General features: G+C 45.1%; 1 protein-coding gene across 1 annotated transcript in view; it reads right to left on the reverse strand.

Annotated features, from left to right (window-relative positions):
- VWA3A (von Willebrand factor A domain containing 3A) overlaps positions 1 to 21,353 on the reverse strand; it is a 60,191-nt gene that overhangs the window by 14,537 nt on the left and 24,301 nt on the right. The window contains exons 15-25 of the mRNA XM_038763365.1: positions 20,818 to 20,898; positions 19,171 to 19,265; positions 16,597 to 16,716; positions 14,855 to 14,929; positions 14,487 to 14,631; positions 13,299 to 13,494; positions 9,636 to 9,706; positions 8,897 to 9,049; positions 5,321 to 5,411; positions 2,255 to 2,365; positions 394 to 491 (exon numbers count right to left, since the gene is read on the reverse strand). Of these exons, the coding sequence (XP_038619293.1) occupies positions 394 to 491; positions 2,255 to 2,365; positions 5,321 to 5,411; positions 8,897 to 9,049; positions 9,636 to 9,706; positions 13,299 to 13,494; positions 14,487 to 14,631; positions 14,855 to 14,929; positions 16,597 to 16,716; positions 19,171 to 19,265; positions 20,818 to 20,898 (1,236 nt within the window). The remainder of the gene's footprint in view (positions 1 to 393; positions 492 to 2,254; positions 2,366 to 5,320; positions 5,412 to 8,896; positions 9,050 to 9,635; positions 9,707 to 13,298; positions 13,495 to 14,486; positions 14,632 to 14,854; positions 14,930 to 16,596; positions 16,717 to 19,170; positions 19,266 to 20,817; positions 20,899 to 21,353) is intronic.

The raw sequence follows: 21,353 nt of genomic DNA on the forward strand, positions 1-21,353 counted from the left end.
ATAGTAAGTTAGGTCAGGGCTGGGTTGCTGAAAGATTGGATCAGCGTAATTGCCCTGGACCCCCAGTGATCATTAGCGGGTCCCCTCATCCTCAGGAAGATAACCCCATGATTGATAGCCCAGGGATCCCTATCGGCCTTGGAGGAGTAAACCCTCACTCTCCCAACAGCACCCTTTCCCTCTCTTCCCCCAACAATCTTTCCCCAATATCTGGTGTTCTGGGTTAAAATTAGTCTTCAGTGTTGAGGGGACAATTACAGGAGCACAAGCAGGGGCACGGAAGGACTTCTGAGGAGGGAGAACTTTGGCCTAGAGGCCCGCTCCTCCTTTCACCCCCCATTGTCCAAAGCATTGAGTGAGGTGGGGACATTATTTTGATGAAAAACTTAATACCTCTCGCGTGGAACACATTTTGTGCCCAGTTGGAAGGACGACAGAAGGAACGGCCTTTCTGACACTCTTTCTCTTTGGGTATTTCCTGTACACCACACCTAGTGAACGCAGAAGCCAGCAGGGTTAGACAATGCCCATTACCCTACTAGGCCCAGCCCGTTATTCCAATTTCTCCCAAACTGCTTATTGCTTCAGAAAATGCCAATTTTTAAGAGTCTCTTTTTAAAACGGTATTTCCTCAGGATAACAATTTAATTGGAGGTGGAGATTTTGGGGGAAATTCATGGGCTCGAGAGGCAAACCGCCCCATCACTCTCCAACGTATTAAAAAGAACATTTACAGTGGTCTCTCCCTCCCAGAAATGAGCCTCTACCTGGTGGGGTAGGGGGGAGCTGGAGATTTCACAGCACACACTCAGCCCCATGATGTGTGCACTCATGCAGGAAGCAGGCCTCTTCTGGGGACAGGGTGGACAAGATGGAAATCAAGTTTGAATGTGAGAGAGGGCTTTAAGGCTCAAGGGTTTCCGAGACACGCTGTCCTATTCACTTTGCCTGGTAAATAATAATAATAATGATGGTATTTGTTAAGCACTTACTATGTGCAAAGCACTGTTCTAAGCGCTGGGGAGGTTACAAGGTGTGATCAGGTTGTCCTACGGGAGGCTCACAGTTTTAATCCCCATTTTACAGATGAGGTAACTGAGGCACAGAGAAGTTAAGTGACTTGCCCAAAGTCACACAGCTGACAGTTGGCGGAGCCGGAATTTGAACCCATGACCTCTGACTCCAAAGCCCGTGCTCTTTCCACTGAGCCACGCTGCATTTCTAGGTGCTAGAACCCAGAAATGATGAGGGGAGGTGAAAGACCTATCAGCCAGAGCCAGCTTCAGACATTTGGTTACCTCGAGGTGAGGGAAAAAAAGGCCACCCTCTCTTAGGAGGGTTGTCCCTATGGACATGACACCATGTGCTTCACTTTGAGTGTCCACGGTAATGTAAAGATATCACTCAGAAATCTTTCTGAACCCCCAAACTTGGAGTGTTTCTCTGAGGGGACCCTGACCCCCTTGCTCTATAGTCACTGCATTCGCCTCTTAGGTCCCTGCCAAAACAGGCACCATTTCTGACTAGAGGGGAGGGAGGCTGGGTGCTTTCTACTATCCAACCACTACCAGCCACAGCAAAGATCTACTGACCATGAGCCCTGAGGCGACCACCTCAATTGCTTAACTGTCCACAGCTGGCCCTACTAGCCTCTAACATCACAAGTCTCCCTGCCACTCCACTTTTTCTGCCACTTTTGGGCCACAGTGTGCAGCTGGGACCACAGCATGATGAGAAGATTCCAGAGGCAGAGACATGGAGCCTCTCCCAAGCATGGGATCCCATTCATATGTCTCTGCTGAACCAACCTTGCACCAGCCTTCCTTTCCAGTTCAATCCCACACAAGTCTGGAATCCCTCCAGTGGGAGCAGAGAATCAAGCTCAGTGTTAGCCCACTGTTGGATAGCTACTGTCTCTATATGTTGCCAACTTGTACTTCCCAAGCTCTTAGTACAGTGCTCTGCACACAGTAAGCGCTCAATAAATACAATTGATTGATTGATTAATTGTTACAATAATATGCCCAGCGTTCTCAACACCACTGATTTCCATTTCCACCAAAAATCTTAAAGTAATGATTAGTGAATGAGGCATTATTGGAGACCACTCAATTAGGAACTATTCAGATTTGATCTGCTCACTTTGATCTAAGTCTTTTCCTCTCCTTGGTCCCATTCTTTACAGTTTAAAATGTCTGTGAGCTCATCACCAAACTGAAATAAATGCCTTGGTGTTACATTTAGAAAGTCTTACCCACATTCCTCCCTTTGTCAATGTAAAATACCGAAAGAGATGTCTCTGGTCGTTTCTTTGCCTTGGCTTTCTTCTTTCTCCCAGGCTGGCTCCACTCTTTCACTGGCTTGGCTAAAATAGGAAACCATTTTATTTTTTCAGTTGTGGCAATTACAGTGATACATACAATATGCTGCCCAAGTGTCACCTATTCCAATTTCCCAGAAGGCTAATTGCACACTGAAATGGGAGAACAAGTTTCCAACTTTCAAGAATGTTATATCTCCTGGGGCCTGCCAGAGGCACCTGAGAATAATGTGGCCTAGTGAGAAGAACATGGCCTGAGAATCAGAGAAGACCTGGGTTCTAATTACGGCTCCGCCACTTAGTAGAGTGCCTGAGACATAGTAAGTGCTTAGCAAATACCACAATTATAATTAAGTTCAGTTGATCAACCAATCAATATTTCTGTCCTCTGAACACATTTATTAGTGCAGAGCACTGTACTAGGAACTTGGGAGAGTACAGTACTGTTGCTAGATACAAGTTGATGATAACTTGTCTCAGATCTGGCTGGTGAAGGAGAGTCTGATACCCTTTGAAAAGTGTTTCAATTCTTTCAGGCCACTAAAGTTTAGTGCCTTGGAAGGGCTCCTACTCAATCAATCTACCATCTTTATTGAGGGCTTACTATGTGCAGGGCACTGTACTAAGTGCTTAGGAGAGTACAACAAAAAGATGACTCTTTAGTAGTCCCCATCTCCATGGCAGATCTGAGTTATTCAGATAACTTATATTTATGTCTGATAAATGCCCATCTGTTACCTTGTAAGCAAGCAGTGAATGGTTACCTGATTTCTAACCCCCCAAATCATTTTTGGAAACCTGTGATTCAATCTGAAAAGAAAACTTCCAAGATTTATGTTTTTTAAAAATTCTGTTAGGTTTTTCCTAAAACATTCATTGTCCAAATGGGTTTAAATAGATTTATGAATCCATCCTTGTCATTATGCTGATTTAAGGCATTTGTAAAACGAATGACCAATATCTCCACTCTGTAATCGACGTGAATGAAATGCATTTGGAATGTGAGAAGTGGGACCAGCAGACGTAAACTTCCTAAAGTCTTTCTATTGCCTCATCACCACCCAATTCCACTCACACACACACACACACACGCACACACACACCACACACCCCCTCCCCCCTTCTCTTTTTCCTCTTTCCTTCCCCACGTGCTCTGAATGGGAGTCTGGGAGGTCTCCCTCCTACTTTCAAAATCTACCCTCTCTAGTTGGCACTCGGACCCATGGCCTCTCACCTCTTAAAAACACTTGCTTCCATTCTCTTCCTCTCTCACTGCCATTTTCAAATTTTCACTTTTTGATGGTCCTTTTCCTCCACCTTCAAACATGCTCTTCTCTCTTGTTCTAAAAATTCCCTCTAGAAAACGCTACTTGAACTTGTTTTGACTGACACAATATTCACCTGATTCTCCTCTAACCTCTCTGTTTCTTCTTTGTCTCACTCATTGGTTCCTCTTCCATCTCTCATCCTCTAACTGTGGGGTCCTATAAGGCTGTTCTGGATCCTATGCTTTTCCGGTTTTACATGTACTGTCTTGGGGAGCTCAGTCTCTAATATGGCTTAAGCTCCCAACCCTAAACAGATGGCTCCCAAATCTACCTCATTAGCACCAACCTCTCTCCTGCTTTACAATCTCCCATTTCCTCTTGTCTCCAAGGCATCACTACATGGATCTCCTGACTGGCTTTAAACTTAAAATGACTATAACTGAACTCATCTTCCCTCCTAAACCCATTCCTCCTCCTCCTCACTTCTCCATCTCTGTCGAAAACACCACCACCCTCCCTGTTCTGGAAGCCTGCAAACTTGGGATCATCTTTAACTACTTCTAATCATCTCATGCAGTCTATCATCAAATGCTGCCTGTTCTTCCTCCACAATGTTTTCCAGATCCATCCCTTCCTTTCCACACAAACGGTCACTATCCTAATTCAAGCTCTTGTCATTTCATAACTGGATTACAATGACAGCCTCCTCCTTAGTCTTCCAGCAGCCTGAATCTCTCTCCTTCAGTCTTTAATTCACTTACAGCCTAGGCTGTCTTTCTATTACACTGTATGACACAGGCCTCTTTCACTCCTCAGAAATAGCTAATGGCTCTTTATTTCCTCCCATATCAGGCAGAAACTCCTGGTCTTTCGCTTAAAGGCTCTCCACCAATTTTCTCCATCTTATATATTGGTCCTCTTCACCCACTACCCCCCACCTCACACACTTCATTCTTCCCAAGGTCACTTTCAAACTGTCCTTTGCTCTTGACTCTCCCTTTTGTGACATCTTGTTCACACCATTCCTCCTGTTGGAACACTCTCCTCCCTTTTCAAATCCACCAAGCCACAGCTCTCCTCACCTTTAAATCCGACCTCCTCCAGGAAGCCTTCACTGATTAGTTCATACCACCCCAAATCCTATCGATCCCCCAAATTCTTAGCATCTCTTATTCAGCTATTTCATCCTTCCATATTCTTGATATTACCACTTGCATCCTTGCTCTTTTTATTGTTTCCACTCTGGGAAAATCATTTGTCTGTCTACCTCTTTAAATTGAGAACAAGAATTGTTCTTGTCTTACCCTAAACTCTTAGTATAGTGCTCTGCACACAACAGGCACTCAATAAATATCACTGATTGATCTTTAAATCCATTTAACTTTTTTTTTTCCTGGGGAGTTTTCCCAGACTGGGCTGTGAGGTCAACATTTAGGTCATTCACAAACATCAAAAAGGAATATTATTGAAGAATTATTTGCCAGGCCACTATTGAATAAATGACCATGAATAACAAAAATAAAACTCCCAATTTTTGCAAATTTCATCAATTTTATCAAACATTTGAAAAACAAAACCTAATATTTACCCTCAAAATTCTCTATCTATAAAGTCCCCCAATCCATGCACCCTTTGTACTGAGTGGCTAACTCATTAGACCTGCCTTGAAACAGTGATGACTCTCCATTTCACCACCCCCAGGGCCCCAGGGAACTGGGAGGTGTGTACTCACTTGGGGGAATGATTCCTCCGGCACTGGTAGGCCGCCATGTCAGGGCTTTCACCGTGACCTTCTTCTCTCTGTCAGGGCTGTCTCTAATGTTCTACAACACAGACCATCTTTTCCATCAGCAATGTTTATATGCCACAGTTTTGGGATCATCAAACCCTTCCCAGGCTGCTGCTCCCTACCTCCTGTGGCTCTTCTCCTCAGAGGGAAAGCAAAGACTCCCTTGGACAAGGCTAAACAGAAGGTGACGCATGGAGTTTGCATCCCAGTGCCTAATCAGTCCTTGAAATACTTATATGGTGCAAGGAGGGAGCTTCACTTCACCTCATATCCCAACTAGGCATCAACTGACGCCTAAGTAGCTGGGAATGGAAGACTTGGGAGCACTCTGTAGGTGGAATGATGAAAGCTACCAAGGGGACACGCAGAAAACGTACTGGGTCTGTGTGTGATACCACATGTTTGATAGGTGTCCCTATTCAGCTTTACCTATTTACCATGTAGATTACTGGTGCTGGACAGTAAAGCTATAATGGTTTAACAATTAAGTTGCTCAAATTCCCACCTCCACACTAGTTACAGGCTTATCGCCTAATCCCTTCTCTCTGGGCCTCCTAAAACTAGTGCTGGATCTGAGTCCTTATGAGAATCTACCTGATGTTAGGTCCAAAGACTACTGAGCTGTGATCCAGTTTTCACTATCCAACAGCTCTACCCCAGGCAGACATCTGCTCAGACCTTGGCCATGCCAAATTCCAGCAGACAGGCATTCTGTGGAGACTGTCATTCAGAGGAAGACCTTGTGATGCTGCCGTTTCCCCAGACAGAGGTGTTTGGGGTAGCAAAGAAAGGAAGTCTGGCCCTTAGAAGGCTGAACTGAGTTCTTTAATAAGGAAAAGATCCTCAGTGAAGGTAGATCCAGGGTGGGGGCAAGCAGTAGCTGAAGCCCAGCCCTGTATTTCTCAATGTACTCTTTTCAAAGGAAAACTTCCTCCTCACAATGTCAGTACCAGTGAGTGAACACAGAGGCAGGCAGTTCTCCTGGATCTGGCCAAGTGCCACCACAGAGGGCTCCAAGATGGGCCAAGTTACCCTCTCCATGGGACAGTAGATGACTACCTACATTGTTGAGGAGCAGTTTTATGTGGAGAAGCCATGTGACTTTAACTCAATTTCTGTGTGTTGAGAACCAGTCCCCCTCACCCCCAATGCCAGGATCCTTCCTTTCCCCTTTAATGGTCTGAGCAGGTGGAATCCTAGCTGAATCCCTTGGCCCCATGGAAGATAACAGTAGTAATAATAATGATGGCATTTAAGTGCTTACTATGTGCGAAGCACTGTTCTAAGCACTGGGTGGGATACAAGGTGATCGGGTTGTCCCACGTGGGGCTCACAGTCTTCACCCCCATTTTACAGATGAGGGAACTGAGGCTCAGAGAAGTGAAGTGACTTGCCCCAAGTCACACAGCTGACAAGTGGCGAAGCCGGGATTAGAACCCATGACCTCTGACTCCTAAGTCCGTGCTCTTTCCACTGAGCCATGCTGCTTCTGTGACTGTGGATCTGTGTACTGCCCAAGGAAGATGGACTCTCTGAAGACCCCCAAACTGGATCCGAACACCCAAAAAAGCCCCTGTTAACACTCAGGGAAGCACTCACAAATTAGTCCTGAAACCTGGGAGGGGCCCAGCCTGAGAGATGAGAGTCATCAGAGAGGTGATGATTCAATAATTTCTTTTGTGGGGCCCAGAGGCCCACCTCCACACCAGCCTGAAAGAAGGCCCACACCAGCCCACCAGCCTGAAAGAAGGCCCAGGACTATTCTCTCCCAGGAGTGGAGATAGAGGGAACAGAAGACAGATGGGTAGCATCTAAACAGACCAAACTCAAGAGGCTCCATTTTAACCTGCTGGAGCGATGTCCTTACTAATTACCTACAGAATATGTGAGACTCTGTGCCTAAACCAGGAAACTAAAACAAAACCCACATTGGGTCACATCCAAGCCGTCACTCACATCCAAGCCGTCACCAAAACCTGCCGGTCTCAGCCCCGCAACATTGCCAAGATCCGCCCTTTCCTCTCCATCCAAACTGCTACCCTGCTCATTCAAGCTCTCATCCTATCCCGTCTGGACTACTGCACCAGCCTTCTCTCTGATCTCCCATCCTCGTGTCTCTCTCCACTTCAATCCATACTTCATGCTGCTGCCCGGATTATCTTTGTCCAGAAACGCTCTGGGCATATTACTCCCCTCCTCAAAAATCTCCAGTGGCTACCAATCAATCTGCGCATCAGGCAGAAACTCCTCACTCTGGGCTTCAAGGCTCTCCATCACCTCGCCCCCTCCTACCTCACCTCCCTTCCCTCCTTCTACTGCCCAGCCCGCACCCTCCGCTCCTCCACCGCTAATCTCCTCACTGTACCTCATTCTCGCCTGTCCCGCCGTCGACCCCCGGCCCACGTCATCCCCCGGGCCTGGAATGCCCTCCCTCTGCCCCTCCGCCAAGCTAGCTCTCTTCCTCCCTTCAAGGCCCTGCTGAGAGCTCACCTCCTCCAGGAGGCCTTCCCAGAATGAGCCCCTTCCTTCCTCTACCCCTCGTCCCCCTCTCCATCCCCCCATCTTACCTCCTTCCCTTCCCCACAGCACCTGTATATATGTATATATGGTTGTACATATTTATTACTCTATTTATTTATTTATTTATTTTACTTGTACATTTCTATCCTATTTATTTTATTTTGTTGGTATGTTTGGTTCTGTTCTCTGTCTCCCCCTTTTAGACTGTGAGCCCACTGTTGGGTAGGGACTGTCTCTATGTGTTGCCAATTTGTACTTCCCAAGCACTTAGTACAGTGCTCTGCACATAGTAAGCGCTCAATAAATACGATTGATTGATTGGGTTACCTGGATAGGGCCACTTTTACAGGCAATTTCCATCATCTGGTCATCGGCTAGGATCAGAACACGGTGTGGAGCTTCTGGGGTCCACTTAGACACTATGTAGAGTACGTAGGTTCTTTATGGAGCCAGTTTCTGTGCCTGAACGTCTATACTGGGGCTTGGAGCATACCCAGAGTCCATTTGAATTATGAATTCCATGGACACTTTCTTTCCCTAGACCTTTCTATCCCTTTTTCTCCCTCTTTCACTTTGCCAAGATGCCTGGGCCCCAAAGGATGCTCAGGGGAGGAGCCCAGCAATGCCTAAATTAGCTCTGTTCTCTGGACTTCTTTTCAGATGCTGCAAAAGTAGGTTGGTGTGTAACTCAGGACTCCCTTCCCTCAATGTAAGATGGTCACGGACTTGATGACAGCTGGATTCCGCCCAGAGTTAGTGAAGATAGGTCCTTACACCCAAAAGAGAAGAAGCGTTGTTCCCATTCCCCAGTGACAAAACACAAAACTTTTACCTTGGGATCACAGGCCCAACTATTTCCAGGTTATAGAACCATTAAGTACTGAGATAAAACCCAGAACTTTTACCCTGGGGCAACCAGCCCAGCTATTTCCAGGTTACAGAATAACCAAGTACCAAGACGAAGCATGCAATGTGATAACTGCTATTAAAGAATCAAACCATTCTGGCCAGTGTGAGTGCTGTGGGCTTTGGAGGGAAAAATTTCTGGGGGCTGCTTCTCTCCTTCAGCATCTTGCCGTCTCCTTTTGGGGAGGTCTTACTTTCCAAGTGGGATCCTGCCCGGCTCTTCAGGGATCCCACGAGAGCAGCACACTAAATGGAAATTCAGAGGGTGAATTTTGCTGGGAATGCCATTGGCCAGAAAGCAACTAAACAACATGGTGAACAGTCCTCATCAGGGGGAAAAGGAAAGGTTGGCCCACTTAAATCCAAATGTCACTGAGTCAGTCTTAGATGGGACACATCAAGCCTGACAAGCTGAGGAATTCCGGGGATTGTGGTTGAAGCTTGCTCTAAAAAGATTCATAAAAATATTTGACTTCATCTCAGAGAATATTTTCCATGAATATCCTGAACCAGGTCCCCACTCAGGTTTGGACAACCTGTCCTCAGAAGGCTGGGCAGATTCCTGGAGCACCAGGCCCCTGGGCAGGACTTGCATGAGCAAAGAGCTGGGGATTGGTTCTTTCCTGCCCTAGAGGAAGGGGAAAGTGACATGTCAGAGAGCCTCTGCTTCCTATTCCCATTTCAGAAAAACAAATAAAAGGCCTTCTCACTCCACCCACCCACAAGATACTACTCAAATTCCCTCTTGGCAACTCCAATTAGTGCCCCCACCCCCAACCTCTAAATTGAGGCCATAAGCAGGTCACAAGGTCGCTATCCAGGGGAGAGGCACCTTTTGGGAGAAATTGATTGCTTCTTCCATTTCTGCCATGATCGCACTGATATCATCACTCTCGTAGATGCCTGGAAATAAAACATACTATTATTCTGCTGAAGCAGTTGGCCTCAAGTGAGGGCTCAGCACCAGTTGCCAAAGGAAATCATTAAAGAAACTAAATTTGCCACCTTGGTGACCCTAAGAGTTACCCTATCTGGCAGGGAGGAGGAGATCAAGTGGAGAAGGAAACTGACTTGCTCGGACACAAAGAGTCTCATGGCAAGCTGGGAACAGGATCTAGGTGGTCTGATGCCCTGTCCAGCCCTTTAGCCACTGACCCAGGCCTGGGCAACCTGCAGCTCACTGACCAGCAGGCAGACTTTCAGCTTGGAATTCCAGCTCCTCCAACTCTACCTCCCCTGAGGAAATCCAGAGTCAGTCAAGTATTTATTTACATATTCCTCCATTTTACAAGCCACAACCATCTCCTCTATGCAGTCATTTAGGGGGTCTCCGGCAGAGGCTGTGGCTTATTTGTTATGTCTGGAGTTTACTTCCAGAAACCTTCCAACTGCCACTCCAACCAGCAGCCAGAATCAGCCCCCAGCCCCTTGCCCCACAAGTCTTCTGCAACAAAACTGTACAACGGTGGATCCTGCTTTGGTAATGCAGACGATTTTTTAAATAAGAAAACAAAAGCTAAAATCATTAAAACTTTTTCACAACAGGCTGTATAATCAAACATTCCTGTTATGAAATACACTAGAATGACAGAGAAAGCACTGACATCATTGCTCTCAAACCCACCATTCTCTGCCTGAAGGCAATAAATAACTGTGGAACCTGGAAATGTTCAGTTTAACTGGTGCTGGGGCCAGTGTACACAGCTGAGATTGGTTAGTCAAGCCCTGTGCCCATTTCGGCCTCAGGGTTTGCCCACGGAGCAATACCCGGTGCTGAATGCTGGCAAAATGGATGCTTTCAGAAGATCAATGAGAAGCAGCGTGGCATAGTGGATAGAAGATGGGTCTTGGAGTCAGAAAGTCATAGGTTCTAATCCTGGCTCCGCCACTTGTCCGCTGTGTGACCCTGGGCAAGTCACTTCATTTCTCTGGGCCTCAGTTATCTCATCTGTAAATGGGGGTTGAGACTGTGAGTCCCACATGGGACAGGGCCTGATTTGCTTATATCCTCCCCAGCGCTTAGCACGATGCCTGGTACATAGTAAGCATTTAACTAATACCATTATAATTATTATTATCTAAGTCAGGCATGCCACAACTGCAGCCCACAAGGTGCAGGACACCCACTGTTCAACTGGGAGAGGCCAGTGCACAGTGGCCCACTGGCCAGCAGATAGAGAGAATTCAAGATGCAGTCAAGGCTGCATCTCTAGTCCTCTACCCACAACCAGAATCCTCGCTCCCAATGGGAAGGGTCTGTGCTGTCTCCCCTGCTGATGGCAACTCTTCAGGGCTTGTGAGGGAGGCAGGAGGGTGCCTTACACAGTTGTCACACACCAGAAGCCCCAGAGAGCAGACCCTGGCAGTAGCAGTCAGTCCTCCAAGTCATAGCAAAAGGAAAACCAGGACTCTGTGTGTGCATGTGTGTATTTTTCTCTGTGTGTGTGTGCGCGCGTGCGCACGCACATCCCTCTTTCTGTGTCTGCCTCATTTTTTCTGCTGCCAGCTGGAGGCTCCAATGGCACAATCATATAATCATATGGGTGAGTGGTGTGTGTGTGTGTGTGCGTGCATGCACATGTTTATGAGAGCCTATTCCTTCTGCATGTATGAGTGTTCTTTATATGGGTATGTCTAGTGTTTACACACATGTGTGTGTGTGCGCGTGCACACGTGTGTCAGCTCTAGGTGTGTGAGTATGCGTGTGACAGCTTTCTTTGTGTGGGTCAATCTCTCTCTCTCTCCCAATTTCTAAATTCCTTTCTGGCTTTTTCTCCCCACTCATTGCCCCCAGTCTTGGATCACTGTCCCTGCTCCGTTAAGTCCCATCCCCAACCACTACATCTATATGACATTAATAAAGATTGCTCCACTGAGCAATTTCATTTCCCTTTTATTTAATAATAATCAGGTTAATTATTTGGAAATAATTTATTAGTGATTTGCTGTCTTGTAGAAGTGGGGTCCATGCATGAAAGCCATTTGGACTCTGAGCCGCAGAAACTCTACTCAGCCACAGTTCTCTACAGCTTATATTTTATTTTACTTTCCATTTATTCCTGTCCTCTGTCTTTTAGGGTGATTTAAAGTTTTATATTTTTTCCTTATGTGTCTATTGCCAGTCCTTTTACCCCCTTTATTCTTAGATTGTGTGCCCCTTGAGGGCCAGGGACTGCATCTAATTCTCCCCCTCCAGCACTTCCCAGCACTCAGCACACAGGAGGCGCTTAATAAATTCTATTACTACTACTGCTACTAGTACAAATTTATAACAGCATCTGCAGCCCACCCAGAAGAATGAGCATGACAAGTCTAGTTTACACTATTTAAAATGGCTTTTAACTGGATAAAAAAGTGTAGTTTTATGTCAATAACTTTAGGCACCAAAGAGGTGGCTCCAGCTGCTACACTGTCATGCCAGGAAATGTTCTCTGGCTAAAATCCAGATGCAGGTGCCACCCTGATAACTCCTAAATGGTGTTAAATAGGCAGAGATGTATTTGCAAATGGCCGGTTGTTGGTGTGCAATCAACATGGGCTGGAAGGTGGATGGGGATCCTCCTCCAATCTTAAATTTGGTTGATTTATTTTAAATACCATCACTCCTGAATATTACCTGGGAATATAACAAAAATATCAAATCGGACATTAGTACTAAAACTAACAATGGTATCTATAAAACGCTTATTATGCTGTAAACACCAGAGTAAATATAAGATGAATGTGGTTCTCCTATAATGTGGAAAGGGTGATATTCTTGAAGAACTCAGTGCTGAGGAAAAGGACAGGCAACTTAGTTGATGCTGAACACAGGAAAACAACCATTTCTTCTGACATCGCATCATATTCTACCCAGATTGATGCATGCTGTCAGAACATTTCTTAATTCCCCAACAATTGTTCTAACCAAAATTCAGTGCAATTACCCACTGTGGAAGTGTTGACTGCAATTAGATCAGACACTGTCCCTGTCCCACGGGCTCACCTGCTATATGGCAGTGGATACCCAGAGCAAAAAGAGTAAATTACAGATAATATTCCAAGTTCAACAGCCCAAGAAACCTGTGTGTGGGTGAGAAATGACGAAACAGTTAAGAACACAGACGAAAAAGTTTCAAAATGTTGAAAAGGCAGTGCAAAAGTCCACTTTAACTGAATGAAAAACCTAGACAAAGGAAGTTCTAAGAAGATAAAATATACAGTGGGGGCCTGTTCTAAGTTGAATTTTTGACCACAGCACAGGCAACCAAAATGGTTTTTAGCTGAGGAAAATACATCACAAGGCCTCAAAAAATCCCTCCCACAAAACAAGGTCTAAGGTTGATAAACAGAATTGCCAGCCTCCTAGGACACTACAGTTAACTATAATGTTAACTGGATATTTAGCACCAGGAGCCCAACTCAGTGCAGTTTAAAAGACAAGTTAGTAACAGGAGACAGGCAAGAGAAACAAAGTTTTGAAATTCAGCTGCAGATTTTGAGAACGTCTACTTACCTACGTCTCCAAACCAGTGAAACCTCCCATTGGCAGCCTGAGCTATCTCCTTGAAGGCGCTGGCGGTGTCATCCATGCTGGCATAGCGGGCAGGAATAATGCCATCTAGGTCTGAGCCCCCGATGTGGAACAGGCAGATGTGCAGTCGCAAGTCACAGCCGCCACAGACCTCGGCAACATAGGCACTGACCATGGACTGCAAGGCACAGAAAGCTCCTTCACCTCCTGCCCACAGTCAAACTCCTCTCTTAACCGCTGTGGGCCGGGCAGAGGAACCACCTAAGAAAGTTTGTTAGCGGCCACTAACAATGCAGCTCTTTTCCCTGGTGGCACCTGTAATAGCAATGAGGTCTGCCCTGTGGGAGAGAAGCAGCGTGGCTCAGGGAATAGAACATGGGCCTGGGGGGTCAGAAGGACCCGGGTTCTAATCCTGGCTCTGCCACATGTCTGCAGTGTGACCTTGGACGAGTCACTTACCTTTTCTGTGCTTCAGTTACCTCATCTGTAAAATGGGGATTAAGATTGTGAGCCCCATGAGGGACAGGGACAGTGTCCAACCTGATTAATTTGTAGCTACCCCAGCCTTAATACTCTGCTTGGCACACAGTAAGCACTTAAAAGTACCATAACAATTACTATTACTACTACTCCACAAGGGCAAATCTTAGTGGCTTGGTAGCCCAACATACTAAACTTGGTAGCCCAGGAACTTCAGCTTCCATCTTTGAGATTTCCTTTTTTAACCAGCTGCATTTCCAGTGCCTCAGGAGCCATGAGCACTTCCCCATCAGGACTTGGCAGGAAGGGCATTTGCCTGCTGCTTCAATTTCCTCCCCATATGCTTCAATCAATGGCATTTTTTGAATGTTAATTGTGTGCAGAGCACTGTACTAAGGGCTTGGGAGAGTACAATACAGTAAGTTGGTAGACACGATTGCCACCCTCAAGGATTTTGTACTCTAGTTGGGGAGACAGACATCAGGCAAGAATTCTTTGGTTACCCTGGGCTCCACCGGTCTGGAGAAGAACCACTTAAATGAGACTTGAACAAAGCAGAGAAACATGAATCACAATCTGAAGCTCAAGAAAGCCCCGGAAGGCCACAGATTACAGTGACTCTGCAATGGGGAAAGGGCACTTTACTAAATGAGATACTGAAGAACGACTCCTTTCAATGATGCCACCCACCACCTCCTGGTCAGGAACTCCCCCTGTGAAGAGATAGATCCCCTGGGAGGTGTGTTTGTCCTTCTCCTTCAGGTCCACCTCGACGGTTTTCCTCACAGCACTCATAATATTCCTGCTTCCTCCACACTCCAGGCTCAGGACCCACCTGCAGAAGGTGAGAAGTCAAGAGGACAGAGGGTGAGCTCTGAAGAGAAATGGCAGCTACAAGGGCTGAGGGTGAAAAGGAGAATTTCTGGGATTTATACCCTAACTGTTTAATGCGAGAGATCTCTGATTAATTCCTACGCATGATACATATCACTTCACCTAGCCTTACCTGGATCCCTTCTCTCAGTCAACTGTACATAAATTTATCTGCTATCACATACCTCCAAGCACTCTGTAAATTCTCTTGGTTTATGGGAGCCAATTCAGGTCTCCAGCTCTCAATTTCACTTCCGAACCTTCATGGGGAAGAAAAAAAATACTCTTTTTCATAAAGAGCTTCCACCCAACTCCCATTTCTTCAAGACTTTCAAATTTACATAATTTTCATTGGAGCAGACCCAATCTCTACCCATTGGAGATAGCAAAAATGTTAACTCCACAACATTATAGGTTTGTTTCACGCTTTTTAAGGCATTGGGAAAGTTTTCATAACAGGATAATGTTCTATATTTAGTAACATAAGAGAATGGCACTTTCAGTCCATTAGTGAAATCTGAACTAATGACTAATTACCCAAAATAAAGCTGGAGAGAATTGGAAAAGAAATTAGAGTAACTGAATAAAATTCGGCAAGCCTCTGCTAACATAGTCAAGCCCAACTGCTTTGACTGTCTGAACTCCTTGTGATTTGTTTTAGCTTTATTCCTACTTCGGTAACTGGATTTTTTTCTGGATTCCAGAACTGAAGCATGAAGGTATTCACCTCTTATGAGACATCAGAATAGAAGCCCAGTTTTCCCACCTGTTATTGCTTTGAAAACACACCCAGTTCTTCTCTTGCATGAACGTTCATTCTATGAATCAGTGAAGTAGGAAACATTATTCTGACAATGATAATGGAATGTAGATTATAATGTGAGTTCCCCTTAACTCGGGGCTCATTAAAAACATAATTCCAGGTTATAGGCAAACTGAGGGTGCTGCTCATTTCATGTGTCACACTGTCTCTTCTAAATTCAACCGCTTGCCTGAAGTGTTAGGAATGTTGCGAGTTACAAATATTTCAGGTTCATCGTCTGGAGTGCAACTGGAACAAAACCAGCAGAAACCCCTTCCACCCCCTCATCATGACACCCGGGGCCCCCAGCTCCCCGTTGGGGATTTAAGTTGCAGCAGTGTGCTCCTTGACCTCTTTCTCCACCGGACTGCCAAGAGAAACCCCCAGAAACTTCTGCCACCTGCCCACCATGCCTAGCCAGGGCCCCTGCTTCCAGCATGCTCTGAGAATTCAAGGCAGTGGTGATTTAAATTGCATTAAGTGAACATTTTAAAACTTTGGGAAGCTTTAACTGTGACTGAGTAGCAGCACCCTAATGGCCCTAGAGGTCCCCTTTATCCCTGGCCCTGCTGGACTCTGAACTTTGTCTTTCACCATGTTTTTTAATTTTTGTCATTTCTTCATTCTTATCTGGTCTGGCACCAAACTCTTCCCCACCATATTTTCAGATTGGGAGTCCCTGGATGGCCAAGGACCTTGTCTAACTCTCCCATGTGCACTTTTTTCCCAGCTCTTGGTACAGTGCTCCACACACAGTAAGCATTTGATGAATACGAACGATCTTGACTACTACCACAACTCTAACTTGAGGAAAGAGCAGGACTCATTAACTTTTTGTGAGCATCAGGCTCTGGGGTCATGAGGGTAAATAGGGCCACGTTCTTGGGTTTGGTTACGTTTATCCCACTTTATCTAGTGACACATTTTAGGGCCACCTATCCGCTTTGAGCAACGGGCTCCTCTTAGCCCCTCAATTATTCACAGCTCAAAAAGAGATCGTCCAAATCAGATAAGAGAGAGAGCCATCCTGGGATGTTGATTTCTTTATAATATCCTTTTCCAAGGGACTTCCTCAAGTACCGATCCCTCCAAAGGAATATTCCCCCCAAGTCTTTTGAAACTTACGCAGTGATATTGAAGAAATCTTTGTTTGACATTTGTTCCTCGAGCAAAAGTCGCAGGGAATGTTGGATATGAATAATGTACATGGAATTTGTTACTGAGATATCCACCAGTATAACCACCCTAAAAAGAAACTCAAGCTTTAAAAGTAGAACAGAATCTGTCAGATACTGTTTATTTTGTTCCATTTTATTATTTAAAAATTTTCCAGGGAAATTCAGTTCCCTGAGCTGTTGTCCAAAATCTTAATGATTGGCAAATGATGATGGAAGAACAGCAATGCTAGAGCTGCTTTCTGAAGGAGATTGGGGACTTTCTCTTGAAACAGGTTTTTATAAACAGATATAGTCTCAACCTTTTAGCAGTGGAATATTTTAAAACTATAGTACTGCTTGGAGGCAAGGTGATAGGCAATAAAAGCACGCTGATTGTGAAAGGAAAATTTCCCTAAATTTTTCTTATAACACTTTCCCCTCTCCTGTTTCTTTTCTGGTGACATCCTGCTACTCACATCTTTCTCTTTCTTTAGAATGGCATTTTTTTAAGCACTTACTATGTGCCAGGCACTGTTCTAAGTGCTGGAGTAGATCCGAGCTAATCAGGTTGGACACAGTCCCTGTCCCACATGGGGCACACAGTCTTAATCCCCATATTAGAGATGAGGCAACTGAGGCACAGAGATGTTAAGTGACCTACCCAAGGTCACTCAGCAGACACATGGCGGAGCTGAGATTAGAACCCAAGTCCTCTTACTCCCAGGCTTGTGCTTTCTGCTGGGTCACACTACTTCCTCCTCCTGTGCCTCCAGCCCCTCTGTAACAACACCTTTTCTCTTTGAGGCAATTAAGAGTGGTATCCCATGTAAACCCATTATGGGCAGGGAATGTGTCTGCTAATTCTATTGTACTGTACTCTCTCAAGTGCTTAGTACAGTGCTCTTCATATAGTAAGTATTCCGTAAACACTATCAATTATTTAAGAGAGTATATCTTATAGTTTGACAAATATGGTAGTAATTTCAGAGGGGAAAATGAGGAAATAGCTTCTTGGGTGGATAAACTGACAGCCCCACATAAGCTCCAACTCATAAATCCCAAAAGATGAAGGAATCTGGAGGAGCCCCTTGATCAATGGAGACTTGCTAAGTTTCAACTGGTTCATTCATTCATTCAATTCATTCAATCGTATTTATTGAGCACTTACTGTGTGCAGAGCACTGTACTAAGCGCTTGGGAAGTACAAGGTGGCAACATATAGAGACGGTCCCTACCCAACAGTGGGCTCACAGTCTAGAAGGGGGAGACAGAGAACAAAACAAAATGTATTAACAGAATAAAATACATAGAATAAATATTCAGGACTTTTGTTCCAATCCTAGGCTTCTACAGATAGGATGGGGTTCCCGGCACTGGAACCAGATCACATGGGGCACCTGAGACCTCTGACCTCTTTCCCTCACTATGTCACCTACCCTGGTGACAATGAAGCCTGAAACTGTTAGAGCAGAAGACAACAATAGTCAGAGTCTGGGCTAGGCCCTGCCCACCTCTGGGCCAGTCTGGGGGCAGATGGCTGAGGGAGTCTGTGGGGAGGTGTATGGGAGGCCTTGATCTTTAAAATTTGATCCCAGTTGAAATCAGGGACTGGTCTTTTATCCCTACACCTGGATACTTAGAGTGACTAACTGTGAAGTGGGGAAGAGGGTGTCTAAAGGCCTGGGCATCCCATCCCCATGAGAGACACGGGAACACAACCACACATTTAGGTACACAAAACAAGCTAAAAAACAAGAGAGCAACTCAGACTGGGACATACATCTGAGGAGATATATCCAAAGACACTTCCACAGAGATGCAGGCATTCAGGAAAAGAGACCACAAAAGTACTGGTAAAAGGAAGAATTAGTGAGTGCAATCTTCATGAAAATCAGGGTGAGAGAAAGGTAAATGAGGAAAAGAAGTTCATTGTCTTCTGCCCCAGGAGAAGAATGGGTAATTCAGCTATCTTCTAGAGGAAAGAGCTGTAATCAGGATGTCTACTGAGGACCTTTAAAGAATACCAACCACTCGACAGAAAAGAAGTTCATTGTCTTCTGCCCCAGGAGAAGAATGGGTAATTCAGCTATCTTCTAGAGGAATGAGCTGTAATCAGGTTGTCTACTGAGGACCTTTAAAGAATACCAACCACTTGAAGGAAAAGAAGTTCATTGTCTTCTGCCCCAGGAGAAGAATGGGTAATTCAGCTATCTTCTAGAGGAAAGAGCTGTAATCAGGATGTCTACTGAGGACCTTTAAAGAATACCACCCACTCTTTTGGTGACCCCCAGTTCCCACACACAGAGTACTGGACAGGAGATGGCCAGCTAGGCTGTTCGAAAAAAAAGACAAATAGCCACCCTATCTGTGAGCCATGCTTGTGACTGTTAAAAGTAGATGCCAGCTACCTTGGCAAAAATGATATAAATGCTACCTGCTACCGTCTCCAAAGGATAATTACTAATGATTCACAATGCACTAAGTTCCAGACAACAGGAGAGGACACACAGAGGGTATGGTTTCCCACAAGCAAGAAGGATACCTTTTTTCACAGACTGTGCCCCAGATCCTCCTGCTAGCAATGGAAAGCCACTCAATCCGTCTCTCATACGTCCTCACTGCTCGGCCAAGCTGCTTCTGAAAAGACCCACATTTCAGGCTAAATGAGCAATTATTTTAGAAGGAACTGACATCTATAACACTATTTAGATAAGAGAAATGGGCACTTCCGAGGATGGAGGCATTCCACTGTGATGTAGTGGAAAGACCACAGGTCTCAGAGTCAAGAGAGTGAGTTCTAATTCCGCCTCTGCCTCAACTGCTGTGTGACTCACGGCAAGTCCTTTAATTTTCTCTGCCTCAGTTTCCTCATCCATAAAATGGAGATAAAGCCCCTAATCTCCCTCCTTATAAGGCTGTGAGCTCCATGTGGGACAGAGATTGTGTTTGCCCCAGCACAGTTTTTGGCACATAGTAAGCACTTCACAACTACCACAGTTATTCCTCCCCCGCACCCCACCTTACGTCCTTCCCCTCCTCACAGCACCTGTATATATGTTTGTACAGATTTATTACCCTATTTATTTTACTTGTACATATTTACTATTCTATTTATTTTATTCTGTTAATATGTTTTGTTCTGTTGTCTGTCTCCCCCATCTAGACTGTGAGCTCGCTGTTGGGTAGGGACCGTCTCTATCTGTTGCCAACTTGTACTTCCCAAGCGCTTAGTACAGTGCTCTGCACACACTAAGCGCTCAATAAATACGAATGAATGAATGAATTCTATGACAGATGGGTTATTTTGGTCCAAAAGCACTACCAGCTCTGAGACTTTGCTCCAAAATAATGAATAAGCAGGCTGAATGAGTTTACCCTAAGGCCAAAAACAAAGCAAAGTGAGGCCCCTTTCAACTGCTGTTTATTCCCAATTATATGGGGAGTCTCTAGTGGTTCTGGGAGGAGGTTTAATCTGTTTACTTAATAATTACCCCAGCATTTAGCAAGGTATTCCTCAAAGAGTCAATCACTCAATCGGTGGTATTTACTGAGAACTTCCTGTGTGCAGAGCACTCAACTAAGCCCTTCGGAGAGAACAAAGCAGCAGAGTTGTAGACATGATTCCTGACCAAAAAGAGTTTACAGTCTAGAGGGGGAGACATGTTCTCTGGTTACAAGCGCTTAAATAATACCATTATTGAGAAGCAGTGTGGCCTAAGATAGAGCACGGGCCTGGGAGTTGGAAGGACCTGGGTTCTAACTCTAGCTCCGCCACTCGTGTGCTGTGTGACCTTGGGCAAGTCACTTCACTTTTCTGTGGCTCAGTTACCTCATCTATAAAATGGGGTTTAAGACTGTGAGCTCCATGTGGGACAGGGACTGTGTCTGACCTGATTTGCTTGTATTCACCCCAGAGCTTGGTATAATGCCTGGCACATAGTAAGTGTTTAACAAATACCAGAATTACTATTATTATTATTACTGTTATTACTACTGAAGGTTAGGCAGGGATGGTGCTGGGGAACAAAGGATGTCAAGAGGGGTGCCGAACTTTCCCACAAGGCCAAAAAGTATCTGGTGGATGGATTCCCCGCAAGTAGAAATGGGATCTTTCTCTTCAGAGCCCTTATATATATGAATTTTCTCTAAAGACTCTTTATCTAAGGCAGATAAAATGACAACTACTAACCTGGTATTCGTACAATATGGGTGGATCCACATGAACGTTTTTGACTGTCCCATCATGCCATTCAAACTGCACCATTGCTCTCTGAAATTGTGGGAACAAAATCCATCATGAAAACAAATGGATCAAAACCACACTAGTGGTTAGAATCACTCTTCCTCCCCTGTACCTTTGCTTAATCTGATGGAACTTTCTGGACTGTGAGTTATGTGTGGGACAGAGGCAGTGTCCAACTTAATTGCCCTACATCTACACCAGTGCTTGGCACACAGTAAACACTTAACAACCACAATTATCATTACTATTAGAAGCATCAGAAAGATACCTAAGAGTGTGAATGACAAATGTGTTACGTGTGCCTGTCAAATGACAACTTGTGACCGTCACTAATGTCTTCCTCTCATAGTAATCTTTATTTAAAAGGACAAATCAAGGATGTGTTGAATTGCCCACTGGGAGATCTGACCAGCTGTTGGAAGTCCATACATCTTTAATAGCATCTTCTAGCCCCACTTCTCAGTTCCTTGGGTTTTCTTTTA

Source organism: Tachyglossus aculeatus, chromosome 21 (genome assembly GCF_015852505.1).
Source record: "Tachyglossus aculeatus isolate mTacAcu1 chromosome 21, mTacAcu1.pri, whole genome shotgun sequence".
NCBI classification, from domain to species: domain Eukaryota; kingdom Metazoa; phylum Chordata; class Mammalia; order Monotremata; family Tachyglossidae; genus Tachyglossus; species Tachyglossus aculeatus.